Genomic DNA, 25,629 nt, shown 5'->3' on the forward strand with positions numbered 1-25,629 from the left:
GAGATGTGCTTAGTTTGTTTTCTGTTGCTTCTATATCTGTGTGTTCTGGTGACTGCTCTTTTGTAGGCCTATTGCTTATTCTGTTATTTGGTGCTTAGTGCCAGACATGCTTAAGGTTCACGGTGCTGAATGGCTGAGAGCAGCCCCAAGGAACAGGCCCTGGGGGTCTGGGGTGATAAAAAGCTCAACAGGAGCCTGCAGTGTGAGTGCAGCCCAGACAGCAACCCTGTGCTGGGCTGCAGCAAGAGCAGTGTGGGCACAGTGCAAGGGAGGGGATTCTGCCCCTTGGATCTGCTCTCCTCACACCCCACCTGCAGTCCTGTATGCAGTTCTGGAGCCCCCAGCACAAGAAGGATATGGAAGTGTTGGAGCCAGTGCAGAGTAGGCCACCAAGATGCTGAGAGGGCTGCAACAGCTCTGCTGTGAGGACAGGCTACAAGAGCTGGGGCTGTGCAGCATGGAGAAGAGAAGGCTTTGAGGAGACCTTGGAGTGGCCTTTTAGTATCTGAGAGGGCTACAGGAAGGCTGTGGAGGGACTATTGACAAGGTCTTGTAATGACAGGATGAGGAGGAATGGGTTTGAACTGGCAGAGGGGAGATTGAAAGTGGATGTTAGGAAAGGGTTGTTAGCAGTGAGGGTGGTGAGACACTGGCACAGATTGCCCAGGGAGGTTGTGGCTGCTCCCTCCCTGGAGGTGTTCAAGGCCAGGTCGGATGAGTCCCTGAGTGACCTGTTCTAGTGGGAGGTGTCCCTGCCTATGGCAGTGGCTTGGAACTGGCTGAGCTTTGATGTCCCTTCCAACCTAAACCATTCTACAATTCTGTGATGTTTGTCAACTGAAAGCAGTTTGGTTGGACACCTAGTGGCAGTCCAGAGATTGAAGAAGCAAGCTGTGTGGTGGCTCAGATGTCTTTCCAAATATGTGATGTTTATAATAATGTTAGTTGTGTACCAAAATGAGATTCAAGCTTGGGTTAGGGGTGAACATGACACTCTCTAATGTTCCTTGATGCAGGTTTCTACTTCGATGTGATGGAAATTACTCCTGAAGCAGTAGGGATTCACAGATTCAATGGAGACAACCAAAAGGTAGTTCATGTCTCAAATCTTGAGGACTACTGTCAGGGCTTGAAAGTTTTGCACTCCCCTCCTTCTTTTTTTTTCCTCTCCATCTCAGGTGCTGTCTGTCAAGTTTCATTTAGTAATGCAGGTCACTAAATGCAAGGATGATTTTCTTAGGGAAGTAGTTGGTCTGTTGCTTGAGAAAATCTACAGTGTGAAGTCTGAGCTGGAACTTGTGTGGTAGTTTTTGGGAGACATACTTCCTGTGGACTTACTGAAATGAGCCCTGCTTTTGAAACAGGATTAACTTTTAGCTTATCGAGAGCTTAGTGCACTTACATGACTTAGTCCCCATCTTGTAAGCTTCAGACACACAGTTAAGGATGTGTTGAAACTTTGAGCTGTAGTATTTTGTCTTTTATTTTGCTGTAGATGTGTCTGTAAAGACCTCATTTTGATGTCCTGCATGTCTTGGAGTAACATCCAAGCTACATGTTGGTGTGTAAGTAAACACAGGCTCAAGTCCAATTGGAGTTAAAATACAAATTATGCAAGTTCTTAGAATCTTTTTTTCTCTCTCTCTCTATTTTTTTTCCTCTGGGGGAATGGGTGTTGTTTAAAAGTCTGGCTTTCTGGGTGGTACTGAAACTCAAGGGCTGTCTTTGATCAGTCATGGCTTCCAGTCGATTAGGCCTCACCTAAGATGAGCAGAGATTGATGCTATCTTGCGTTTGCAGTGTAGCACTGGTCTCTTAAGTGTTGGCTGTTTAAGTGAATGCTTAATCAGTTCTACCTGTTGTACAAGCTGTAGGCACTTCATATAGTGCATGGAGAAACTCAGTTTTGTGAAACTGGCTTTGTAATTCAGTATTTCCTTTCCTATGTTGTGGTGAACAGAAGTACAGAAGAGTCTTATATGTAGAAACTAAATAAGTGAGTGGCACAACGACACCGTTTCACCTCTGTGCAGACAGAAATGGGTGTAAGCTTGTGTGACATTGCTTAATGCATCTGAATTTTGTCTGCTTGCTTTAGTTTTCTATTTTTGAGCTATTGATTCTGAAGCAGCCTTTGGTGCTGGGAAACACCCAGGGAAGAGTTTACAACTTGCAATAGAACCTTTTGCCATCGTGCATTGATTTAAAGTTCGACAGATTTGCATTCTTTGTCATGACCATCTTCTGCGTATGCATAAAGAACTGGGCCCAATTGAAAGCAGGCTTCAGGGTGATCAACTATAAATGTCCTGTGTTTCTAGCCAGTCCCTAGCTTGGCACTGTATATTGTCTAAGGTGCTTGTTAACTTAATATATTCCTTCTTTTGATACAGGTTTCTGCTTTTCCGAAGGAGGTGGAAATACGAGCGTTGATTGAAGGGCAGTTCATGGCCAAGAGGATTCATGCTGAAAAGCTGGGATATAAAGTCAGTAAGTAAGATGAAAAGCTGCAGAGCTAATGGCACTAGAGATCAAACTGAAAGAGGAGTCCCAGCAGTCATGTCAGCATTGTGATTCTCGTCCTGCCTGATGGATGCAGAAACTGGTATGAATCCATAATCAGCCTCCCAGATGAGTTTTTGAGTGTGTTGAGGGCGAGTTTTTGCAGATGTTAACTTCAGAAGGACCAGGAGTTTGATTTTTGGGTGACTTCTTTTGCAAGTGTTCTTGCTGTTTGATTGCTACTGAGCTGCACTGTCAGTTTTGAAAGGAGAGTTTGAGCTTCGATCCTTGCTAAGCGAAAGGCAGCTCAGCCTTCTGCCTGGAGCACGGGACCGCAACTCAGAAAACCTGACAGCTGTGTTCAGCTCTTGGCTCTGCTGTAAGCTGGTCACATACCTCTTTACCTCAGTTTTCCATTAATAAACCAGAAGCCCTTTCCCTAACATGTGATTTAGAAAGCAAGAGATCCTGCTTCCTAGAATTTATAATATGAATCCTTTTTAGCCCATTGGAAGAACAAAGAAGTCAGCCAGAATGTTACCTGGAGAATGGGATCAGGTCACCACCAACTCTGCACTTCTACCCAAGGAAGACAGGCAAGATGGTAAATGATTTACTGGCACCTCATGTCAGTGTGTCAGCCAGTGGCAGCTTAGAGAATACTAAATTAACTCATCTTGAGAGTTTTTAGGCCATGTTTTAGTTTTTAAAGCATATTATTTTTATTTACACCCTAGCCACCTCTTTTACAAGCTGATCCTGACCTTCTCGTTTTACAAGCCACTGCTTGACTCCTACCTCCAGGCTTTCATCCATAATCATGAAGGATATAATTTTTTTAGTTTTTATTTTTAAGAGAGAACTCCATGAGCTGCAAGCTGGGGGAATATAGAGATACTGAAACAAATCACAAGGCTTGGCAACACCACCTCATAAATTTATGTTGTAAAAGTTTCCCTGTTATATGTTTTCTTATATACTTGAAACTTTATTTATTTGGAGAGGTTGTTTATGGAGACAGGCAGAGATTCAAACAGATTTTGTTTAAAATACCTGCTTATTTTTCATCCTTAGGTCCTACTGCACTCAGAGCTTGACTTAGCCTAGAAAGCTCTTGGTTATCATAGAGTCAGTCAGGGGTGGAAGAGACCACAAAGATCATCTGGTTCCAACCCCCCTGCCACGGGCAGGGGCACCCTGCCCTAGATCAGACTGGCCAGAGCTCCATCCAGCCTGGCCTTAAACACCTCCAGGTTGAAGGGATGTCTCTTGCACTCTATAAATGTCAGGGGTTAGACAAACACCAGGGTGTGAGAAGAACTATTTAAGATACCAGACACTTCTGGCACAAACACATGGACAGGAATTACCTGTAAATAAATTTAGGCTAAGTAGGACAGCCAAAACCCTAACAGCTTTTAGAAAGTGGCTTCTCAAGCATTAAAAACTCTTTGCTATTTTTTTTGCCTATAGATGCCTACAGTAGAAGGGAGATGGGTGTGATTGTGTTGTGCTCTTGTAGCTGCCTTGAGGCCTGGTGTGCTTTTGTTTTGTGGCATCCCAAGGCCCTTTTAGCGGACGAGTTGCTTTAAGAGAGAGCTGCTGTGCGTGGTGTAGGCTGTGTGCATCTCACTCTTCCTTGGTGGTATTATTTAAATGTCATACTCTGTTATTTGTGTAGAGATGGCAGGCTTGCCTCTGCGTTTGTTGTGTGACAGCTCTGAAAGCAGGGTGTGTTCTGAGTGTGTTTCAGAGTAGGGATGAGCATTGTGGGAATTACTCTGGCATTGCCAGGCTTTCTCTTGTTTAATAGCTGCTCTTTTCCAGGCTGCCTTTCTGGTTTTAATGTGATTTAAAAGCTTATTTATTTTTTGGATGGAATATACAGTCAGGCCCCTTGTGTTTATTCAATTCCTTTTAGGCCTTGCCTACACGGGGAATTTACTTTGTTTTTTTTCCAGGAATCAAGCTGATTTACATTCAGAAATATAATCACAGCAGTGTAAATCTTGGCTTTGTTGTTATTGCTTACACTAGTGGGAGAACACAGTAGTAACTGCTCACAAGAGCTGGGAAGACACACGATGACACATGTTAAATTGATCTATAACAGAAGTAGAAGTGCCATGGTCAGCCAGAACGAGTGCTTTGCCATGGTGTCCTGAGGTTTGTGTGGTGCCATGTCAGTGGTGAAAATGAGTCAGAAACCTGGATAAGAATTTCCCTGGTTCTGGCACCAAGGTGGTGAGATACCGTTTTGGCAGTCACGGACCTGCTTCTCTGTTCCTGGGCCAAATGCAGTTTGGATGACTGAACTCTGAAAAGCAGCAGCATACATGGAAGAGAGTGGTGTAAAAATAAATACAGATCTGTTCTATGCACTTCTTGGTTATGCGTTGTGAACATGACAAACATTAGGTAATCCCTTGGAATTGGCTTTCAGTTAATGAATTTACTATCTTGCTGGGAGCAGTGGTTTTGAAGCCTCAATCTAGCCAGTGCTGCAGGAAAGAAGTGCAGTGATGCTGAAAGTGTGGACTTTTTAACCTGAGCTTTTGTTCCAGGTTTGATGTGTCCAGTACATGTGTCCAGACAGGAAGAAAGGCACCTGGGGGTAATGGTAGATAGTAGCTGAACATGAGCCAGCAGTGAGCCCAGGTGGCCAAGAGAGCCAATGGCATCCTGGGCTGGCTCAGGAGCAGTGTGGGCAGCAGGACAAGGGAGGTTCTTCTGCCCCTGTGCTCAGCACTGCTCAGGCCACACCCTGAGTGCTGTGTCCAGTTCTGGGCTCCTCAATTCAAGAGAGATGTTGAGATGCTGGAAGGTGTTGAGAGAAGGGCAGCAAGGCTGGGGAGGGGCCTGGAGCACAGCCCTGTGAGGAGAGGCTGAGGGAGCTGGGGGTGTGCAGCCTGCAGAAGAGAAGGCTCAGGGCAGAGCTCATTGCTGTCTGCAGCTCCCTGAAGGGAAGCTGTAGCCAGCTGGGGTTGGGCTCTGCTGGCAGGCCAGCAGCAACAGAACGAGGGGACACATTTAGATGTTAGGAGGAGGTTGTTGTCAGAGAGAGTGATTTGCATTGGAATGGGCTGCCCAGGGAGGTGGTTGAGTCACCGTGCCTGGAGGTGTTGAAGCCAAGCCTGGCTGGGGCACTTAGTGCCATGGTCTGGTTGATTGGCCAGGGCTGGGTGCTACGTTGGACTGGATGAGCTTGGAGCTCTCTTCCATCCTGGCTGATTCTGTGATTCTATGATACGTTACAGATCTTACACAGATTGCAGCTAATAGTTACCCCCCCCCTTACAGCAGCAGTGCAGGTGCTGTTTGTGCTTGCCTGCAGGCGTGTGCCCCGGTTCCATTGCGGCTCATGTGCCAGTAGAGGGCAGAGGATTCTGTCTGATGATTTTCTTCTTTGAGGCTGGGCTCTGCGTGTCTGCCTTGTGCTGAAAATGGCACGGTCTCCAGACGATCCTTCGGAGAGAAGTAAACCCATACATTAATCGTGATTTAAGGCTTTTCAAAGTGTGTGTCACTCTGTTCTAATTGCTCTAATCTTTCTCAATCAGATTCCAGGGGAAATCATTCAGTAACAGCCTGTATCCTGTTTTGCTTATGTGCTGAAAGGGTAGATAGAGCATTGTGATCTAGAAACAAACAAGTGAGGTTTGGTCTGTCCCTGTCGTTTACATCCTCCGATTCAGAGATGAGTGCAGATAAGGTGAAGGTTATTTCCCTGGTTCGTGGTTGTATCCAAAGCACCTTCTGGTTTGTCACTTCCTTTTTTTGCTTGCAGCCACTCCCTTTTGAAATCCAAACTCCCAACTGGAGTTCAGAGGCTGCTCATACAGACACGGTTTCTGCATGGCTTGAGGAACTCTCTGAAGTCAAAACCATGGTAACTTTATAGAGAAGTGACAGTGTCTGCAGCTCAGTGACATAAATGATCACAGCAGCCATAAAGCTGTCAGTGGTTCAGACTGATCTGCCAGTGTGTACTTTAATAATGTTGGTGTTCTCTTCAGGGTTGCTTCTGTACTTGACCAATCCTCAAGTCCTAAAATTGACCCTGACTGGTCAATGTTGCAGTGCTCCTGGCTGGGACAGTGGAGCTGTCCTGGTGGAGACTCACAAAAGTGATTGGTTTTGGAAGCAGAACTCACCCCCCTGCCCACTGATGGGTAAGGTAACTATTGCCATGATGTATGCCAAGTGTGCTGAAGGAAAGCTGCACCTAGGTCAGGCTTCTGGTGTTGATCACATATGAGTTAATAGATATTTAAATGATGTGCTGGTCTGCAGGGTAGAAACCTTCAGGTCAATGGTAATTGGAGCACTGAGTCCATACGTAGTGGGTCAGATGTGTGCCAGAGTTGTGCTGAACGAACTTCTCTTGGGCTGGAGCAGCAATTAATAAACCCAGCCTTGTGGGCAGGCAGATTTTCTGGGGTGGGGTCTGTGCTGAAGTTGCTGCATTTGGAAAGGGCTTTCTGCCTTCGCACGGTTTTGTCTGTCAGTGAGTTCATAGTACTCCAGTCGCCTGATGTGCTGCTCCTGTCACACTTCTACCTTCAGGAGTCTGATTCTGCCACTTAACTATCATCATCAGAGGGAGGTGGATAGAAGGTGCCATATTTCACAGGCACAAGCTTTGGCCATAAAATTCAGTGTCTGTGTTTATTATGGAATTTATAGTTTCTTACATTCGTAAATCTGTCACTTGCAAATAATGTTGGTGCCCTGAGCTCTGCTGCCTGTGCTTAGTGCCTGAGCCCTGCCTGTGGTGACACAGCCGTGCCCAGGGCTTTGCACTGGGGCAAGAACCAGCCAGTTTTGTTTTCCTTAAGTGCCGCACGTTCCTGAGGTGCCAAACGTGCACAGGTACAGCTGATGAGATGAAATGCATCCCTCTGTCTTACACACAACAGCAGCCTTGCAGGGCTAGGGAGCAAAGGGAAATGTCAGAGCACATTGGGCCTGACTCCTCAGTGCTTAGAGGGGAGTCTTAGATCTTGTGAAGAACTTGGTCTAAGGTTGCGTGAAAACAAACTCCAAGGTTCCCAGTTTCCTCTTCTCTTCAGGTGGTGTTTTCTTCTGATGTTCTTTCTTCAGCAGGTTAAATGTAGTAATAACATGTGGCTCTTTGTCTGCAGGGAGGGCAGTCTCGTAGAGTCAGGGGAGCTCAGGGAATATCAAGTAGTCTAGCATGAAGTGGCTGTGTTTCGTTGTTCACGTTGTCATGAGGAGGCACAGAAAGCTGAAGATGAGCTGTGACATTCACAGCAAAGTGTGGGTCCCTTGGAGGATGAAGGAGCTCTCTGATGCAACTATGGGGTGCTTTTACAAGAGCAAGTTAATATTTCCCATCCAAGAGTCGTCTGAGATGCTCTCTGACTTGTTCTTTGTTTTGAAGAAGTGTCCTGGGGAATTGCTGAGAATGGGAAGCTTGCAAAAGGGCGGATGAAGCTAATTGCTAACTGTCTGACTGTCCAGATGAGAGCTGAATTTGGGCTGGTACACCTCTCCTATGAGGACAAGCTGAGAAGAGTTGGGGTTGTGTTTGGAGAAGAGAAGGCTCCAAGGAGACCTTATTATGGCCTTCCAATATCACCTGTAAGAAAGCTGGTGAGGGATTTCTTAGGGCATGAGGGGGAGTGGATCCAAGCTAGAGAAGGGGAGATTTAAACTAGATGTTGGGAAGAGGTTCTTCACCATAAGGGTGGTGAGAGACTGGAACAGATGGTCCAGGGAGGTGGTGGGAGCCCCATCCCTGGATGTTTTTAAGGCCAGGCTGGATGTGGCTCTGGGCAACCTGGTCTAGTGAAAGGTGTCCCTGCCCGTGGCAGTGGGGGGGTTGGACCTGGATGATCCTTGGGGTCCTTTCCAACCCTGACAGATCTGTGATTCTGTGATTCACTAATCCTCCAGGGATGGCTTTGCATCAGGCAGGTTTTTGTGCTGATGATTGCAGGTTTTTTCTGCTGGTGACTGTCTTTGAGTGGTCCTGTGACTGCAGTCACCAGAACTTTCAGGAATGATCAGGAACACTAAGATGCTTGTTCTGTCAGTCTGCTTTGCCTTTACCACTGTGTTTCTACTCCAGCTGTAGCAGTGCTTTGGCTGAAATGAGGAGCACTGTGAGCAAGGCCATTTTGTAGTTGCATACAGATTAAATTGATGTTTATGCCCTGTGGGATTTGAATTTCTTAGAGAAATCAATACTAAAATGTTGTGTTGGCCTCGTGCTTGTCTCTCACTGTTTGCAGCTGAGAGTGCTGATGGTGTTTCAGCAGTGCGAGGCTGATGGCTTTGTTAAGGGCCTTCTGCTTCAGCCAGTGAGTGGGAACGGTTTGAAAATGATTAGAGGACAGTGCCCTTGATGGGAGGTTGAAGTCCTCTGTTTAAACTCGTAGTGTCATGGTCAGGTTGGACCAGCATTCATGAATAGTGCCAGGGCAGAGTGTACCATTTGGTACGTGGGACAAACAGACCATGAATGCTTCTTGTTATCAGATCTCAAGCCTGTATTTTTGAGGGAGGAGTGCTGGCTCAAGAAGTACTTTCAGATTCAAAGGCAGGCTCTTCCTCCCCGATAAGGCAGTGATTCTGCTGCGGTGGGCATTTGTGCTTTCTGATGGAAGTGCAGGCTGATAAGAGTGCCAGTGTCAGATGGCAACAGCTTGCCAAGAACTTGACTGGGTCCCCTCTCATTTTCCACGCAGCATCAGCCTTTTAGCACGTAACAGCGCCTCCTAGGCTTGAGCAAGCAAGGCTTGGTTTTAAGCCAGTGATCTAGAGTAGAATGTCATTTAGCTTATTGCCAGTTCCATGAGCAAATATTTTAAAAAGAAGGGCTTTTCATTGTTAGTGGCTCAGGAGAGTACAGTATTAGGTGAAGCAATTTCTCAAAGACTTAGATAAAATACCTCCGCGGAAATGACCTCATGTGCTATAAGGAAGCTGCTTACGTGCTCTGGGCATTTCCATGCAGTGGCTATTGTCTTGCTTTTATTTGGTTTCATTGTTGTTATACATATACAGGAAGCACAATGAAGACAGAAAATCTGAGGAGTTAATAAAAAGATTGGGAGGGCTACTATCTGTCTGTCTTGCCCCACACAACGATAAAACGTTGTCATTCTTTGAACAATCGCTTTAGTGTTTGGTCAGCAAAAGACCAAGTGTGTAAATGGTTCAGTTCCTGTGCCCTGACGTTAGGAGAGATTGTTTATGACTCTTTCCCTGGATGTACTGTTCAAGCAGCATTCAGAAAAAGAGCCAAGCTGTCAGTTGGTTGGTTTGGGAGGAGCTTTAGAGGTCTCTAGAAGCTGGGGACTTGGAGATCAGTTGGGTTATCTGATAAGTCTTTTACCACTCGTTTGTTGAGAGTGATCTCCAGTTTTAAATCCAATTAGATTAGCAGGGGAATGACATGACTGCAGTCAGGAAGTACCTTCTTGGGGAAAGGAAACTTGACAGTATAGGACTCTTGAGCCTTACAGAGAGCAGCATTCTGGTTCAATAACTGGAAGTTGAAAGTAATCAAACCTCAAATCGCAAGTGAAGTGCAGATTTTTAGCAGAAAGTGAAGTCCAACAGCATGGCAGTTAACATCGTTGTTGTGAGTTCTTTGCACTGGCAGTTTGAAGAACAAATTTCATCTATTATTTCTTAAAAAGAGGTGCTCTGGTCCAAAGAGATCACCTTTGTTGTAGAAGGGTGAGCTCAAAGGATCAGAGTGGTCCATTCTGTCTCAAACAGGTGGGAATCTGTAAGAGATGCCGTTGCGAGGAAGCTGGTCTGATTCATGTTGCTTCCTATGAATCATTCATACCAATAGCAGCTGCTGGCATCACTGAAATGAGGCCCTGTTTTGGTGGTCATTCTGCTTGTAAAATACTACATTTACCTGAGCTGACACTTAGTGAAATGTTACATATTTATTATGTTTAATCTTTGTTCCTGTGTCTTTTTGTAGTTTCATTTTTGTTGCTCAAATGTGACAGGCCTGTTAGTGACTTCTGATCAGCTCTCCCGAGATTCCCTAGTCCCTCCAGCTGTCTTTCCCGTTTTTTGTGTTTCTGGTTTAAGGTTATTCAGCTTCTCTTACACATCTCATGTTATGCATCAGTTCTGAGCAGTAAATGTCTCGATGCTTTCAGCTACATCCACCTCCATTTGAGTCTTTTCAGTGTTAACAAGAGTTCTGCTGGGTAAGTAATTCTTTCCCTTCTCTGTTTGCCTGCATGGACAGTGATTTGTAGCTGCAACTGTGTTTGTTGCATGAGATTTTGCTTTTAACAGAGATTATTGCCAAATCTTTTAAAACAATTTTAAGTACCTAAAGCTTTGGTTGCACCCAGACTCATTTTTTTTTCCAGAGGACAGCCACTCAGTGCTTACTCAAGAAAAAAACCCACAGCATTTCTTGTTTAAGTGAAAATCAAGCAGGAGCTCACATGTCTGTGGGCAAGGAGAATTTTGCATTCTACTTCTATAACTTAAATTTTCTTCAGACAGGAAAGAATTTATTTGGGTAGCTTTGTGGTGTATTTTTTCCCCCTTGTTTGTTTCTCTTTTGTTTCTCTCTTATTTTTGGCCTGTGGTTTTCAAGAAAGCACAGGAAAGGTAGGGTTGTTTTTTGCTGCCTGTAAACCATAGTGTTACGTAGCCTGTATGTGGTGTGTCTAACTTAGGCACTGGCAAAGGTGTGAGAGCTGCATGTAAAATGACAGATCTTAGCCCCAAGACTTTTACAGTGTCAGCTTAGTCCAAGTCTAAAGGGTGGCAAAGGCTGGGGAAGTTCATGAAAAGTGTCAAGTGCAGGATGCACTTCTAAAGTTCTCTCTCTGATCTGAGCAAGAACAGAGTTTTTTTAGCTTTGCACTTGGTGGCTGGAATTTGGGATCAGTGACAGGACTGATCCGAAGAAGAAAAATTGGGTGTGTGGAAGAGTGAGATTAGAGCATCCACAGAATTAAGTCCCTTAATGATATGGTAGGTGACATGAAATTCCTGAAGCCAGCTCCTGAGCAGCGATACCGTTTTTCTCTTTGATGTTCAAAAAGCTAGACGTGGCAGGCTCTTAGAGTGGCCTTCAGCTCAGCAGTGCTATGCTTTTCCTCGTTCAGAAAGTCAAAGGATGGATGGAAGAGCGCACAAAGTTTGCTTGAATCTGCAATGACTGTTTTCCAACTGCACTTATGTTGATTGTGCAGCATCAGACAGACTTGAAGTAAAAGTAAGCTCAGGAGTACCTGCTGAGCATTGTGCATCAATTACTACTTGAGTAGCGAGCGAGCTGCAAAGCAGCTACTTCTCTGCCACTTCTCTGGGGTTTAAAGTATTTGTCTCCCATTTTTCAATATTTGAAACTTACTAAGAAATTTCCAGAAAGCTGGACATTTGACATTAAAAATAGATGTGTATAGGTGGGGTTGTGGTGGTTTTCTTGCTGATAGCATGTCAAAGTGGAATAGTTCTCTGCAGGATACATCTGCTACAGGTAACTGCACCTGTCCCTCTTCATCGGAAATGGTACTGAAGTGTTTAGCTCTTAGTGTCTCTCCTCTAGGTGTGCCTGTCTCAGTGAGCTCTCCTGGAATGCATGGCTGTTCAGTGCTCTCAGAACTTCTGGTGGGTCAGAGTTCAGTTAGCTCCTCTTTGTAGAAAATGGCTGGAAGGACTTAGAAACATGCAGGTCTCTCTGCTGTTGTGTTGCCACTTCTGTGGTAAGTGGAAGGTGTGTCTGGCTAGGAGTTGGAACCAGCGGAATGCTCAGTCTGAAGATCTGAGCTGCGAGGTGCGCGGTGTGTGCAGACATGTAACGCTGAATTCTTTCTACAGAGCAGTGGTACTACCAAAGGTGATGGTACTGAACAATGTATACCTGGGTTACAGCAGCAGTATCAAAGCTGGTGGTGTTTCTGATGACAAATGAACTGATTTGGATGCTCAGGTTCCTTGCCTCAAGTTGGTAACTGAAGTTTCAGTGTGCTTACCTTTCTAGTTAATGTGCTCTTGATATAGTTGTTAATTGATGTAGTATTATTAATGCAGTTACTGAAAGCAGCTTTCTTCAGGGTGTTCTCATGTCTCGTTTTCAACAGGTTAAGGTCACTTTTGTTAAATTTTGAATATAGGCTTTTCTTTTTTTTTTTTTTTCTGGTAGAGGGTTTTGGATCCTAGAGGTGTCCATGTGCTGAATGAAGCTCTGCGGCTCCATTCCAGCACATCATTGGATGCCTCTGCTGTGTTCCTGGGACTGAGTGACTCAGTTCCTTCCCTCTCCGTTGCTGTGTCCAGTTCTGGGCCCCTCAATTCAAGAGAGATGTTGAGGTGATGGAGGGTGTCCAGAGAAGGGCAACAAAGCTGGTGAAGGGCCTGGAACACAAACCCTATGAGGAGAGGCTGAGGGAGCTGGGGGTGTGCAGCCTGGAGAAGAGGAGGCTCAGGGGTGACCTCACTGCTGTCTACAATTACCTGAAGGGAAGCTGTAGCCAGGTGGGGGGTGTCCTCTTCTCCCAGGCAGCCAGCAACAGAACAAGGGGACACAGTCTCAAGTTGTGCCAGGGAAGTTCTTCACAGAGAGAGTGATTGGCACTGGAATGGGCTGCCCAGGGAGGTGGTGGAGGCACCGTCCCTTGAGGTCTTCAAGCAAAGCCTGGATGAGGCACTCGGTGCCATGGCCTGGTTGACTGGCTAGGGCTGGGTGCTAGGTTGGACTGGGTGTTCTTGGAGGTCTCTTCCAACCTGGTTGATTCTATGCTGTTTGTAACTGAACAGGTAAATGTCAGTGCCTGTCTGCACAGAGCAGTTTCCATGTGTGCCTCGCAAGCAGCAATTGTAAAAAGGACACTCAACATGGTTACAAATCAACACAGTGTTTCAGTCCCCTCAGTGGCCCGTTTCCAAGGTAGGAACCAGCAGAAAGCAGTGTTCTGTATCAGTCTGTGCAGCAGCAACCCTGGGGAGTAGCACTGGGATGAGGGTGGGCACTGCTCAGAGACTTGGAGGGGCTTTGAGGGATATTTTAAAAGCAGTCACTCTCTTGTTTCAGGACACTCTTGATCTTTTTTCCTCTGTGTTTATTCTGGACAGAAATGAAGTTTTTGTTGTTTTGAAGAGGTTCTAATTACAGTGGTAATACAAATGTGCAAGTGGAGAGCTGCTTGAATAATCTCTTCAAATTAAGTGCACTTCTCGTTCAATGACTTAAGTTTACCTACAAGTGGACACTTGTGCTGCAGAGGAAGAGACACAAAGCTTTGTGCTTCATACCTAATTTTGTCTGTGAGGGTAAAGCCTGGTGTCCACTGAAGTGCAGGTGGGCATCTGAGGCCATTGGTATAAGCATGATACATTAGAATTAAAACAATACCTATTTGAGTAGCTGAAATCCTGTCTTTAAGAAGATTGAAGTTCTTGAGGACCTGATGGCTCAGGGTTTAGTTTTGTCCTTTGAATGCCTTTTTTATGAGTTAAAGGCAGCAAGTTTGGTTGACTACAGTAGCTTCCATGAGCTGTGACACAGATTAGTGCAAGTTTTAGATGTTATCTAGGTTGATACTTCCAGGCCTAATCACTGCGAGGGCACTGCTGTTGATTTCAGTGGTGGCAGTGCATGAAGAAGGGTTAATCAGGAGAGGCAGGGGAGTGCAGGACTATAACCTTAATTCTGAACATTTGGTATATGCTTAAAACCGAGCTAGATAGCTCCTCAGATGCCAAACTGAGAGTGAGCAGGTCCCTTTCAGAGGGGCCTCAGTTTTAACTCCTCACATCTGCCTCCTTTCTTTGAGTCTGTCCTGATGGTGTGATGGCAGGAGATGACAAAGGTAAAAAGGAGTTGATGGCTGAAATAGGATGTGTTGTATTCTACCACTTAAAAACAGGAATGGTTTGTATACTGAAGTTGTTATTTATGCACACTCACTGTATATATATATATATATGTAATACAGACAACTTCTCTGTATCATTTAGAGGATGAGAGGCAAGATGGGAGATTTCCAGGAGCCTTTGGGTTATTATAACTGACATATTTCTGAAATGAATTATTTTCCCTGGCTAGCTGCTCGTGTGCAAGTGACTGCTGCATGTGGAGGTGCAGAAAATGTCTTGTAAAACTCTTGTGGCTTGGGTATGTGTGTCTGATGATTTGGAGCAATACCACAGCTGTGACCCCAGCTACAAACTGGGGACAGAGTGGCTGAGAGTAGCCAGGCAGAGAGGGACCTGGGGGTACTGGCAGATAGTAGCCTAACATGAGGCAGCAGTGTGCCCAGGTGGGCAGCAGAGCCAATGGCATCCTGGGCTGGCTCAGGAGCAGTGTGGGCAGCAGGACAAGGGAGGTTCTTCTGCCCCTGTACTCAGTGCTGGTCAGGCCACACCTTGAGTACTGTGTCCAGTTCTGGGCTCCTCAATTCCAGAGAGATGTTCAAGTGCTGGAAAGTGTCCAGAGAAGGGCAGCAAGGCTGGGGAGAGCACAGCCCTGTGAGAAGAGGCTGGGGGAGCTGGGGGTGTGCAGCCTGCAGAAGAGGAGGCTCAGGGGTGACCTCACTGCCGTCTGCAGCTACCTGAAGGGAGACTGTAGCCAGGTGGGGTTGGGCTCTGCTGCCAGGCAACCAGCAACAAAAGAAGGGGACACAGTCTCAAACTGTGCCAGGGCAGGTCTAGGCTGGATGTTAGGAGGAAGTTGTTGTCAGAGAGAGTGATTGGCATTGGAATGGGCTGCCCAGGGAGGTGGTGGAGTCACCATGGCTGGAGGTGTTGAAGCCAAGCCTGTCTGGGGCACTCAGTGCCATGGTCTGGTTGATTGGTCAGGGCTGGGTGCTAGGTTGGGCTGGATGAGCTTGGAGCTCTCTTCCAACCTGGTTCATTCTGTGGTTCTATGTATGGGAAGAGTGATCTAGTTGAGAGTGTATACCTAAGAGCTCCACATAAAAGCCTCAAAGAGCAATTGTCTAAGTTAAATGCAGTGTATTAAAAAACAGCTTCATCCATTTTCCTGCCATTTTTTGTGCCTTTCCTCTAAATAGCTCTAATGTATATTAATTAATTGCTTGAAATAATACCAATAAATCTAACAAGGTTTGTCTAAAGCTTGACTGCACAGAGGAAACTTCATGTTTGTTTCAGTGGTGGGAGAAGAAATAATTTACTGAGAATAAGAAAGCTAATATTAATTTAGATGGAACTTAATGAAATCTTTAATGGCTTTTTGAAATGGTTTTATTTTCCTTAGATTTTAATTTGAATTAAATCATTATTATTGTTAAATTAGTTAAACACTAAATTAAGGAATGCAAATGAAGTGAGCCCAAAATCCAATGTGGTTATTGTTTTTATTGATATATGTAGACTAGTGGTGTGCAGCAAATTCCAATTACATCTGATCTGTTGTTTGCAGTGCAAGTTCCTGACTCTTCATTAAGTGTAATGCATTAGATTAAATGCTTTGCTTTTGAAGAGCTGGAAAATACCAGGGTGACACTACAGCTCTCGCTGCTTTTGCCTCTGTGTTGGTGCTGTTGGCACTGGGTGTAGCGCGGCGTTCGAGGCTTTCTTCTTGCAAGTTCTGAATTCCTGCCCAGCTGTGATCATCACAGAAAGATAAATGTAAGCTTCAGGTAGTGTAGTCACAGGAGGCCCAGGAATGAGGGAGAGTTGCTAAAGGCAACTCCATTACATACATGAGTTCACCTGAATAAATGTTCAGTGGCTTCTGCTATGCTAACTTTAAATACCAGTAGCTGGCGAGGCAAACGCTAGTTTCACACAGTGCTTCTCCTGATCTGATTAAAACAGCCAAAGTAAATGAAGCATGGCTGCAAATGGCAGAGAGAGATTATTCCAGCCTGCTCTTTGTGCTTTGTGCTTTTGTAAAAGGCTGTGTCCCAAACTGACTGAAGTCAGTAGAAATCTGGGTGGGAAAGGGGAAAATGTATGTGCCATTTGAGCCTGCCTGCTCTGTGCACAGCCAAGGTACTCAGCTGTGTAAAAGCTCCTCTCTCATTTTGGTGCTGGTTTTCCCTCAGCAGACTGCCTGCTGAAGCTGCCCATAACTACCCCGTGCCAGTCCCAGCCAGAGGGAGGACACTCTAAGAAGACTCTTTGAGCTGCTAGAGGAATTGTGTTATGGTGCAGTGTGGCAGAACCTGCCTGTCCTGTTGAGCCCCCATGCAGAAGTGTTCTTAGGTTGCCAGTACAGTAGTATAAAACCCTTTCATCTCAGCATGCTCCTTCCTTCAGTTTATTCTAGTGGTGTCAAGGCATATGTCCAGCACAAGTGGATGAGCTGCCTCTGCTCTGGCTGCACTGCATTTGCAGCAGGGTGTAAAGGGTTAACATTAGACCTAATGTTCTAGAAGGCACTGTTGTACTTCAGTGAGGATGCAAGTGGGATGCTGATGGAGCAGTGGTGACAGCTGATGTTTACAGCTGTTGCCCTGGTTTCACTCTGTGTATGTATGGGTTTTTCCTCTCAGTGTGTAAGCAGTGCTATTATCTTCACTGTCATCGAGTAAAACTGTTTCATCTTTACTAAATGGTTAACCTTTTCCTGGCAGGATACCTGTGGAGTTGATGTGATGGAAGCTTATGCAGTGAGCACTGCTACTGTATCCCAAGTGCCAGGTGTCTTTGGGAGATGGGATTCCAGTGCTGGAATTAGGCGATTTGCAATGCTTGTGTCCAGAGGGGAAGCATGTGACAGAGTTAAGACAAGACATTTGAGCACTGAGTAGAGATGTCAGCTTTCTCACCCCGTATCCAGAGTAACTTCTGCCCATTCTACTCCAGAGTGATTCAGAATGGTTCTGTCAACACACTGAAGGAGTCTTTAGTATTTTGTTACTGGAACAAATAAAACAAACTTTGCCGTGCCACAGTGAGGACCTCATGGTACTTGCTGTGCTGTTTTATATCTCACTACTCAGTAACTGCTACCATAAAGTTAGCACAATGCTTCTCATTCTTGATGCTTTCCTGCCATGCTCATCCTTGCACAAATCCTTGTGGCATGGCTCCAGACTGTCCCCTTGAAACATTCTCATCTGTCAGTGCAGTCTATTCATGCTACCCTGTGCCCATGGTTATCAGAATCCCCATTCTGTGCCTGGATTAAAAATCAATCCGTTCTAGGTCAGAAACCTCTTATGTGTTGATTCTGGGTTTGTTGGCGAGGGCGATGACAGGTGTCAAGTGCCTCTGTGCAGTGCTGGCTGTAGATGAGGAGTTTCCAGGTTGCAGATGGAGATGTTTATCAGACCTCCTGTGGTTTTGAGGCTGACATTGCTTGGGCTTCTCTTCTGGAAGACAGTGGAAGATGCTTAAATGTAAATGTTTTCAGGTGCTTTCTCCAAACTTAGGGGTCTTTTTGCCTCACATGTCACTCTACTCCCAGTATACTCTTTTGGTCAGCTAGCACCACATTGCAATGTCATGGTCTTGTACTTGCTTAGCTGAATTGAATGGTGTGGCACTGCAGCAGTGTGAAGAACAAGGGTCCCTGCATCCAGAAAGATGGGTTGTTTTCAGTGCATACTGCTTAAATCAGTTGAGTCTTGGAAGTCCTGGTGTGGAGGAAAAGTGGGTTGATACTGAACTTTAAGGTCTGACTGTGCTGCACAATAGGAGCTTGTACTGCTTTCTTCTTCAAAACAGACTGGTTTCAGGTGGCTAAAGTGGTTTGCAGGCTGTGACTCAGCCCAGGCGACCGAGGCAAGTATCAATGAAAGCAGAGGTGTTGTGAATGGAGAGGCTAAGGACTGCTGGGTTAGAATATAAATCTTAGTCAGGATTAAGCCACGTCAGATATGTACCTATGGAGCAGAATGTGCCGCATGAACAGGAAGCAAACCAGATAAACACTCCTTCAGCTGAAGTGCAGTATTTCCTTCTCTTCCTTTTTGCCAAATCCATTTTGTATTTGCACTCTCTCACTGCTTCCTGACCTAGTCCCACTCATGTGTGAAAAGCCAGTGCTTCTAGGATGTCTAATATCTTAGTCTTGAGAAGGATTCCAAGGATTTAGAGCTTCTGAAACCGTTTAAATTACAGAAGTGCCCTGCTATTCTGCTTTCAGTGGCAGAGATTATTTTACCTTGAGGCAGACTTAGTTCATATCCCTAAGTGTCTGTGGGTTTACATAAATACAAATGCAAGTGCTTCCTCCACTTGTCAGGTTAGTGGCACTTCTGCCCTCACACTCAGTCTAAGTCTTCTAGACTCTTTAGAAACAAAGGCAAGAGCGAGGTTGCAGTATTCTTTTACTTGGCACTAGCAGGCAGGTAATCCTGAGATCCTTCTGTTTGCTGTAAAAGTTCACAGCAAGAACTAGAAAGCAACCAAAAACCAGGAGGCAATGCACTTTCTGCAGGAGTGACAGTGGAAATGGCAGTTGCTTCCACACAGATGGCAGTGGGGAAAGCTTCCCTGTCCTGCAGTCCCGGCTTTGACTTCAGCAATCAGCTGCAGAAGAAGTTGTATATATTGTATATAAATGGGCTTTGTCTCTCACCCAGCCAGTGTTTTGTGTATCTAGATTCACACACAGCCGTTGTCAGCTCGTTGGCACAGCCATGTGGTGACGCCAGCGGTGTTCTAGCATGCTCTAAAGCAGCTTCCTAGGCTGCTAGCTTTGGGTTTTCACAGCCTGCTGAGAGCCAGCAAGAAAACAGAGTCGTGTCATCCGTGACCTAGTGTGTGCTTAGCCTTTCCTGCAGGAATCTCTTAAACAGGGGCATGTGGCTTGCCCAGGCTTCTCAGAACAGAGAACTACTAGAGGACAGACCTGCAGTGTGTTAGTCACTGAGAATATGAACACTGAGCAGAGTCTTAGGATATAATGAGAAAAGGCCAAAGAGGTGAGCTGTGCATCACACTACCACAGCCAGTGTACACCTAATCCTGCCTTGCACATTCAGCTCTGTCTCCAGGCTTATCCTCTGACACGATGATGAGAAGCTCATACTTGTGACTTGAATACATGATGTAAGTTGCATGTTAAACAGAGGGATGGTCTGTCGGGAGCCTCATCAAATTCAGCAAGGAGAAATGTCAAGTCTTGCACCTGGGGCACATAAACTCTCTGCGTTGATACGAATCTGGGGGGAGGGCTCTGCTGCGAGGGATGTGGGAGGTCTAGCTAAAATTGAGCCAGCAGTGTGTCCTTGCAGCGAGGAAGGCTGACAGCATGCAGGCTGTACCAGTGGGAGCACAGCCAGGCCACTGAGGGAAGTGAGTTATAGTCCTTAATTCAGCAGTCCATTAGATCACATCTGGAGTATTGCACCCACGTTGAGGCTTCTTGCTGTAAGATATGCTTGGGTAAACTGGACCAAGTGTAGTGGAGGACCACTAAGATGTTTAAGGGATGGAGAACCTACCCTCAGGATAGGCTGGGGAAGCTGGGCTGGGAGAAGAGGAGACTTGAAAGCAACCTCATGGCAGCCCCTTGAGGTGCTCTTTGCTGAGGTGCACTGCAGAAGAGTGAGACAATGTCCCTAAACTGAGAGGTTGTCTATTTTTTTCTGTATATCCCATTTTGTTCAAGGAGGAGCATACATCTAAAGCATTTTATTACTGGGTTCTTTGTAACTGAAGGTCTGGAAACCTTGTCTTAGAAATATGAAAAGACAAGGCTAATTTTATGTTCTCCTTCTGAATGAAGTTGGTGTGTTGACCTAGTTCTGTCACTCTGCAGCCACAAGCCAATTGGATCCCTCAGCTGCCACCCCATCTCACTTTGCCTCTATTGGACAGTTAGAGCTAATTACAGCAGGTACTCCATCCAAATTTTTACAGATTAATTTACAGCATGATGAACAGAGTTAGTGATGGAGATGCAACCAAGAAAGTGAGGGATGCTCTGACCTTGTCACTTAGATGGATGTGGAGACATGCTGCTCTTTTCCCAGATGGCTTTTGAGTTTTACAGAAAGTCAGTGACATGTTTAATTATTTCTGACAAATAGAGAATGCTTTCTCTGTGTGTTATGCCCTTCATGACAGTGGAAAAAGGCAAAGCAGCAGCTTGACCAGTCTTGAGGAGGATGCTGTGGACTGAAAGTCTTGGTGTTGAAGTACAAGCTTCCAGGTCCCATGTGGGTAGAGTCAGCCTGGAGGTGAGGAGGAAGTTGTTGAGCATGAGAGTGGTGAGAGGCTGGACTGGGTTGCCCAGGGAGGTGGTTGAGGCCCCATGGCTGGAGGTGTTTAAGGCCAGGCTGGCTGAGGCTGTGGGCAGCCTGCTCTAGGGTAGAGTGTCCCTGGGCATGGCAGGGGGTTGGAACTGGCTGATCCTTGTGGTCCCTTCCAACCCTGACTGATTCTTCACTGAGAGAGTCATTGCCTACTGGAATGGGCTGCCCAGGGAGGTGGTGGAGTCGCCATCCCTGGAGCTGTTCAAGGCAAGGTTGGACGTGGCACTTGGTGTCATGGTCTAGCCTTGAGCTCTGTGGTAACAGGTTGGACTTGATGATCTATGAGGTCTCTTCCAGCCTTAGTGATACTGTGATACTGTGTGATACTGTGATACTGTGTGATACTGTGATTCTATGACGCTTGGTGCTGCCAGGATTCAAAATGCCTGATGCAGGAAAGTGCTTAGGTGTCTATGAGGCCAATGAAACTTAAATGCATGCTTGAATAATGTTTTGCAAAGAGGTGTTTTCTCAGCAATCAAGGTGTAGTTTATATGCTATGACATTTGGTAACTCCTGTTAAACAGAGAAGATTAGTTCGAAATTGCCTTAGGATGTGGAGAAAAAGGTCAAGATCTTTGCTGTCACCAGAATTATGATAAATGTAATTAAGATTGTAAGACTTTTGTCTTGATAACTTTTAAAACAAACATGTTGGTGGGGGAAATGGCACTGCTTGGAAATTGAGAGCTGGTACCTGTCTGAGCTCTGTTTTTTGGCTGGGTGGTGACTTTTTTAAACAATGTAAAATACTTTCTACTATTCTGTGGTAGGGGATGGAAAAATGTTCAAGGGGTGTTTTCCCCATGGTGATTCTTTTGGACCACCTCTCTTTTGACCTGATTTGCATGTTTGCTTTCAAACAATGGCAGAGAATTAAGGAGAGGCTCTTTCAAGAGTCTTTAAGGCTGAAGTGGCTTTGCTGCTGTAAGTTAGGCTGAAGCTAGGCTAGAAGTCTTCCTCTGACAGTAGTCAGTCTCTAATGCACCAGCAAGGCTAAATCAGCTATGGTAGGCTCCCAGCTTGCACCACTCTGCAGGTTAGCAGCTTCCTGAGCCTCAGGGTATTTTATTTAGCTGCCGTTGATGGAGTTTTTCCTGTGAACCTCTCTAATCACTTCCTTAAAAGCAAGTAGGTTTTTGGCACCCATGGTGTCCTGCAGTGCCGAGTACTTCAGCTGAACTGTGTGTTGTGTGAGCAGCCTCTGGTTTGTTTGTGTTGAGTGTTTCTCCTGGTCATCTCATTTGCTCCTCAGTAGGTTCTCTACTATGAGAAACTGTGAATAGTTTTTCTGTATTTGTCATTTCCTTGGCTGCTTGTGCTTTGCTGGCCTCCCCCTTGGCTGTTTCTTTTCTTGGCTGAAGAGCAGTAATCAAGGCTTACTCATGTCTTGTTGGAAGCTGTCCGGCACCTTTGATCAGCCTTGTTGTGCCTCTCTACATTGTTTTCATTTTGATTCTGTTATTTTTGAGACCTAGGACTGCAACTTCTCTGAGTATTCACATAGAGACTATCCTTTTACTTAGGAGGTGGCATAGTGCTCTTTCTGGTTTTATTCCTTTTATTAATAACAATTAATCTGCTCAGTGTTCAGAGTATTATAGGCTCTTAGACTCTCTTTAATCCACTTTCTCCTCTGTATACTATTCTGTTTCACCAAGACCAGAGATCTCTGCTGTGAATAGATTATTTATTTTGACTGATTTGCTCTTCATAGACTGATTTAACTTAACAATTGTAGAATAGTTCTGGTTGGAAGGGACCTTCAAAGATCATCTGGTTCAACCCTCCGCAGTGAGCAGGGCCATGCTGAAATAGACCAGGTTGTCCAACTTGCTTTTGAATGTTTTCAGGGATGGAGCATCTACCACCTTTCTGGGCAACCTGTGCTGGTCTGGCAGCAGTTCATCATTCTGAGCAAGTGGTCTTTGTATGGTCCCAGTACATGTGATATTCAAACTCTGTGAATTACATTACAACTTGTTCAAGAGATGTGTGGCCACAGCACTTCAGGACATGGTTTAATGGCCGTGGTGGTCTTGGGTTGATGGCTGGACTTGATGATGTTGGAGGTCTTCTCCAGCTGAAACTGTACTGTTATTCTATAAATCAAGGAGTTGGTCTGCTCTGACTTCAGGTTTTCATTGATACACAGCAACACTCACTGCTGTGGCTTTCCTATGTCTTTGCAATGTAATTTGTTCTCTTATTGTAGAGCATGCAGTGATTGTCTGCCTTTCACCAGTATGCTGCTTCTGGCAATATCCTCACTGAATATTAGGCCTTTTAAGGTTTTCTGTCTTCACAGAATCACAGAAACATGCAGGTTGGCAAAGCCCCTCAGGATAACCAAGCCCAACCTAGAACCCTACTCTACAACATTCACCTTAAACCATAGCCCTACGCACCACATCCAAACGACCCTTCTACATATCCACCACCTCCCTGGGCAGCTCATTCTGTGGCCTGTCCACTCTCTCTATGAAAAACCTTTTTCCTAATGTCCAGTCTAAACCTCCCCAGTCTCAGCTTGAGGCCATGAGTCTTATTTTTGAGGCTCAAGTCTTGTTTTCCATATTTCTAGTATCAGTATTGCAGCACTTCATGCTCAGCTCAGTGGCTTGGATTTTCATGTTGTGATGAAATAATTTCTTGGTGGCTTTTTGTCCAGGTTTATCAGTGTCTGCCCTATCTTTTATTCATAGATAGAAAGTTTTAATGATTAAAATGGGCCCTGTTCATTTATTCCAGCCTTGCTCTCAATCAGGTGATTTAAATCCTGAGTGAGACTATCACAGGCAGTGAGGTGATAGTGTTTGTTTGCTCCCTTACTGCTCTTTCTTCCATTGCACATTTTCTGTCACGGCCCTAAAAGTCTCTTTCAGCTCTGCTGGCGTGGTCCAGCAAAAGCAGCTTGCAGAGACATTCTCGACCAGCCCTTTCACAACTACTTACTTAGTCGTGGGTTATAGAACAAGGGTGCCAGCATGTTCTGGGTAACAGCACTTAGGGCTTTCCGTTTCACTTAATATGTCTCTGCTGAAGTCAGTGTCTCTGGTTAGGTGATTGGCTCATTTGCAGCTGCTCTACTCCTACTTTGCATATGCAGTACAAGAAGGGGCTCTAACCCTGTCTCTCTCGCCAGCAGAGTGTTGTTTGGTGTGGCTCTCCATAATTTAGGTGGCTTGACAGTGTGTCTTAGCAGATTTTTAATCTTGCAGCACTCGAGTCGATTTGCTTTTGAAAAATTAAGCAGCCCCTGCCCTTGGAAAGTCCTTGCATCTGTTCTTGCCTCCACATGTGATAAGTTGAAGAAGATGATTAGCAAAGGTGTCACTCAGTTCTGCTGCTGTATATCAGATCGGACTTGCTGTGAAGTAGTGAACCGTATTAAAGCTGTGAAATCAGCCCTGCTCTACAGGGACTGCTACCAGCTGCACCACTTTTACTACTTTTTTTTCCCCCCTTGCAGATTCAGGAGTGATTGGAATGGAGTTTGACAGTTTATTTACAGATTTGCTGTGACTGACAGGATGCCAGAGGGGAAATGTTTGTACTCCCTGAAGATAGTTTTTGGTAACTAAGGCTAAATATCTGACAGGACTTCTGTTACAGAACAATGTGATCAACAGTTGTGCTACTGCAGAATTTGGTGCATTCAGCTAAAAATACAGAGCTGAAGTCAGAATCTGTCTTAGTGTAAAACATCCTTACAGGAGAGATGTGCAGCACTGGTGAATTCAAGCCTCCCAGTCTGCTTCTGATCTCTTTTCCCTATAAGACATCAGGGAGAGGAGGATGAAAAACACTCACGTGCTGCCATCTTTCCTCTTCATCACTGGTTTGCAAACTTAAAGCTCATAGATTGCATGAATTTTTCAGCATGGGACTGGACTTCTTCCCTGGTAAATTCAAGTCTCCTCGACAGCTGACCTGCTTCGCTTGTAACTTGTGGACTGCCAAGGGTTCACAGACCATGCATTGAAAATGTACATCCATGTGTGTGATGTTGAGGTCTCTTGCAGTTTAACCTTGAAATTAATGAAATAGAGAGAGGCTTGTTTCCCCCTTGCACTCATCCCTTGGCTTTGAAACCAGGGCAAATGGGCTTTTTGTCATGGTCGTGTCATTCTGTTCCTGATTCTCAGCGTAAATCTGCAGTAAGCCGACTAAAGTAACCTTAAGCGTATAAAGCTCAGCCTTACCCAGTGACACTTGGAAGATGCATGAGCTACATGCTATATGATGTAGAGAAGATGCTGGCTGGTAATGGTATACTCTGTTTTCCCAGAAATAGCCTTAAACATTTGATCAGGAAAAGTATTTTTTGTTCGTTGATAGCTCTTTGTTCATTTAGCTGGCACAGAGGCTGTTGTAGATTGAAAAGGTTAATTACACCCAGAGTAAAGGTACTTGAGTAAATGGTGTGTTTTATGGGTAGCAGAGGTTGAAGGTGGGCAGATTTGTCTAGGACAGAAAAGAAGAAAAGAAATGAGATTGTTAGATGTTAAGAAGTCTTGCAAACTCCTCAAGTGTAATCTCGAGCATTCATGAGCAAGAAATACTGTAGAGGCCAGAAAACAGACAGCTGAGGGCCTGTGGTGCTTCTTACATTTAAGCCAGTCCTGCTGGCTATGTCTAATAGCACAGACTTTAGTAGGGTTAACTGCTTATCTTTTGTTGTCTTTCTGCCTGGGTTGGTCGTCTACTGGTGATCTACAATCATAGAATTGCTTTGGTTAGAAAAGAGCTTGTAAGATCATTGAGTCTGGCTGTCAACCTGTCACCACCATGGCCATTAAGCCATGTCCCAGCTGTAGTTCTAGTCTAATGCTTTTTACAGATAGAAGACAAAAGTAAGTATAATGTCCTTTTGTTAGAGTTGAGGCAATCCTGAATATGGATTACAGAATCCCTAGCTTCCAGGTTTTCC

The 25,629-nt window shown here is 45.2% G+C and overlaps 1 protein-coding gene across 6 annotated transcripts in view; it reads left to right on the forward strand.

Moving 5' to 3' along the window:
- The window catches only part of XYLB (xylulokinase), an 87,754-nt gene that overhangs the window by 29,424 nt on the left and 32,701 nt on the right, over positions 1-25,629 (forward strand). For all 6 annotated transcript variants that reach the window (XM_064162872.1, XM_064162871.1, XM_064162874.1 and 3 more), the window contains 2 exons: positions 1,017-1,090; positions 2,394-2,490. In XM_064162872.1, the coding sequence (XP_064018942.1) occupies positions 1,017-1,090; positions 2,394-2,490 (171 nt within the window). The remainder of the gene's footprint in view (positions 1-1,016; positions 1,091-2,393; positions 2,491-25,629) is intronic.

The sequence above is a fragment of the Pogoniulus pusillus genome, chromosome 23 (genome assembly GCF_015220805.1).
Source record: "Pogoniulus pusillus isolate bPogPus1 chromosome 23, bPogPus1.pri, whole genome shotgun sequence".
Classification (NCBI taxonomy): Eukaryota; Metazoa; Chordata; class Aves; order Piciformes; family Lybiidae; genus Pogoniulus; species Pogoniulus pusillus.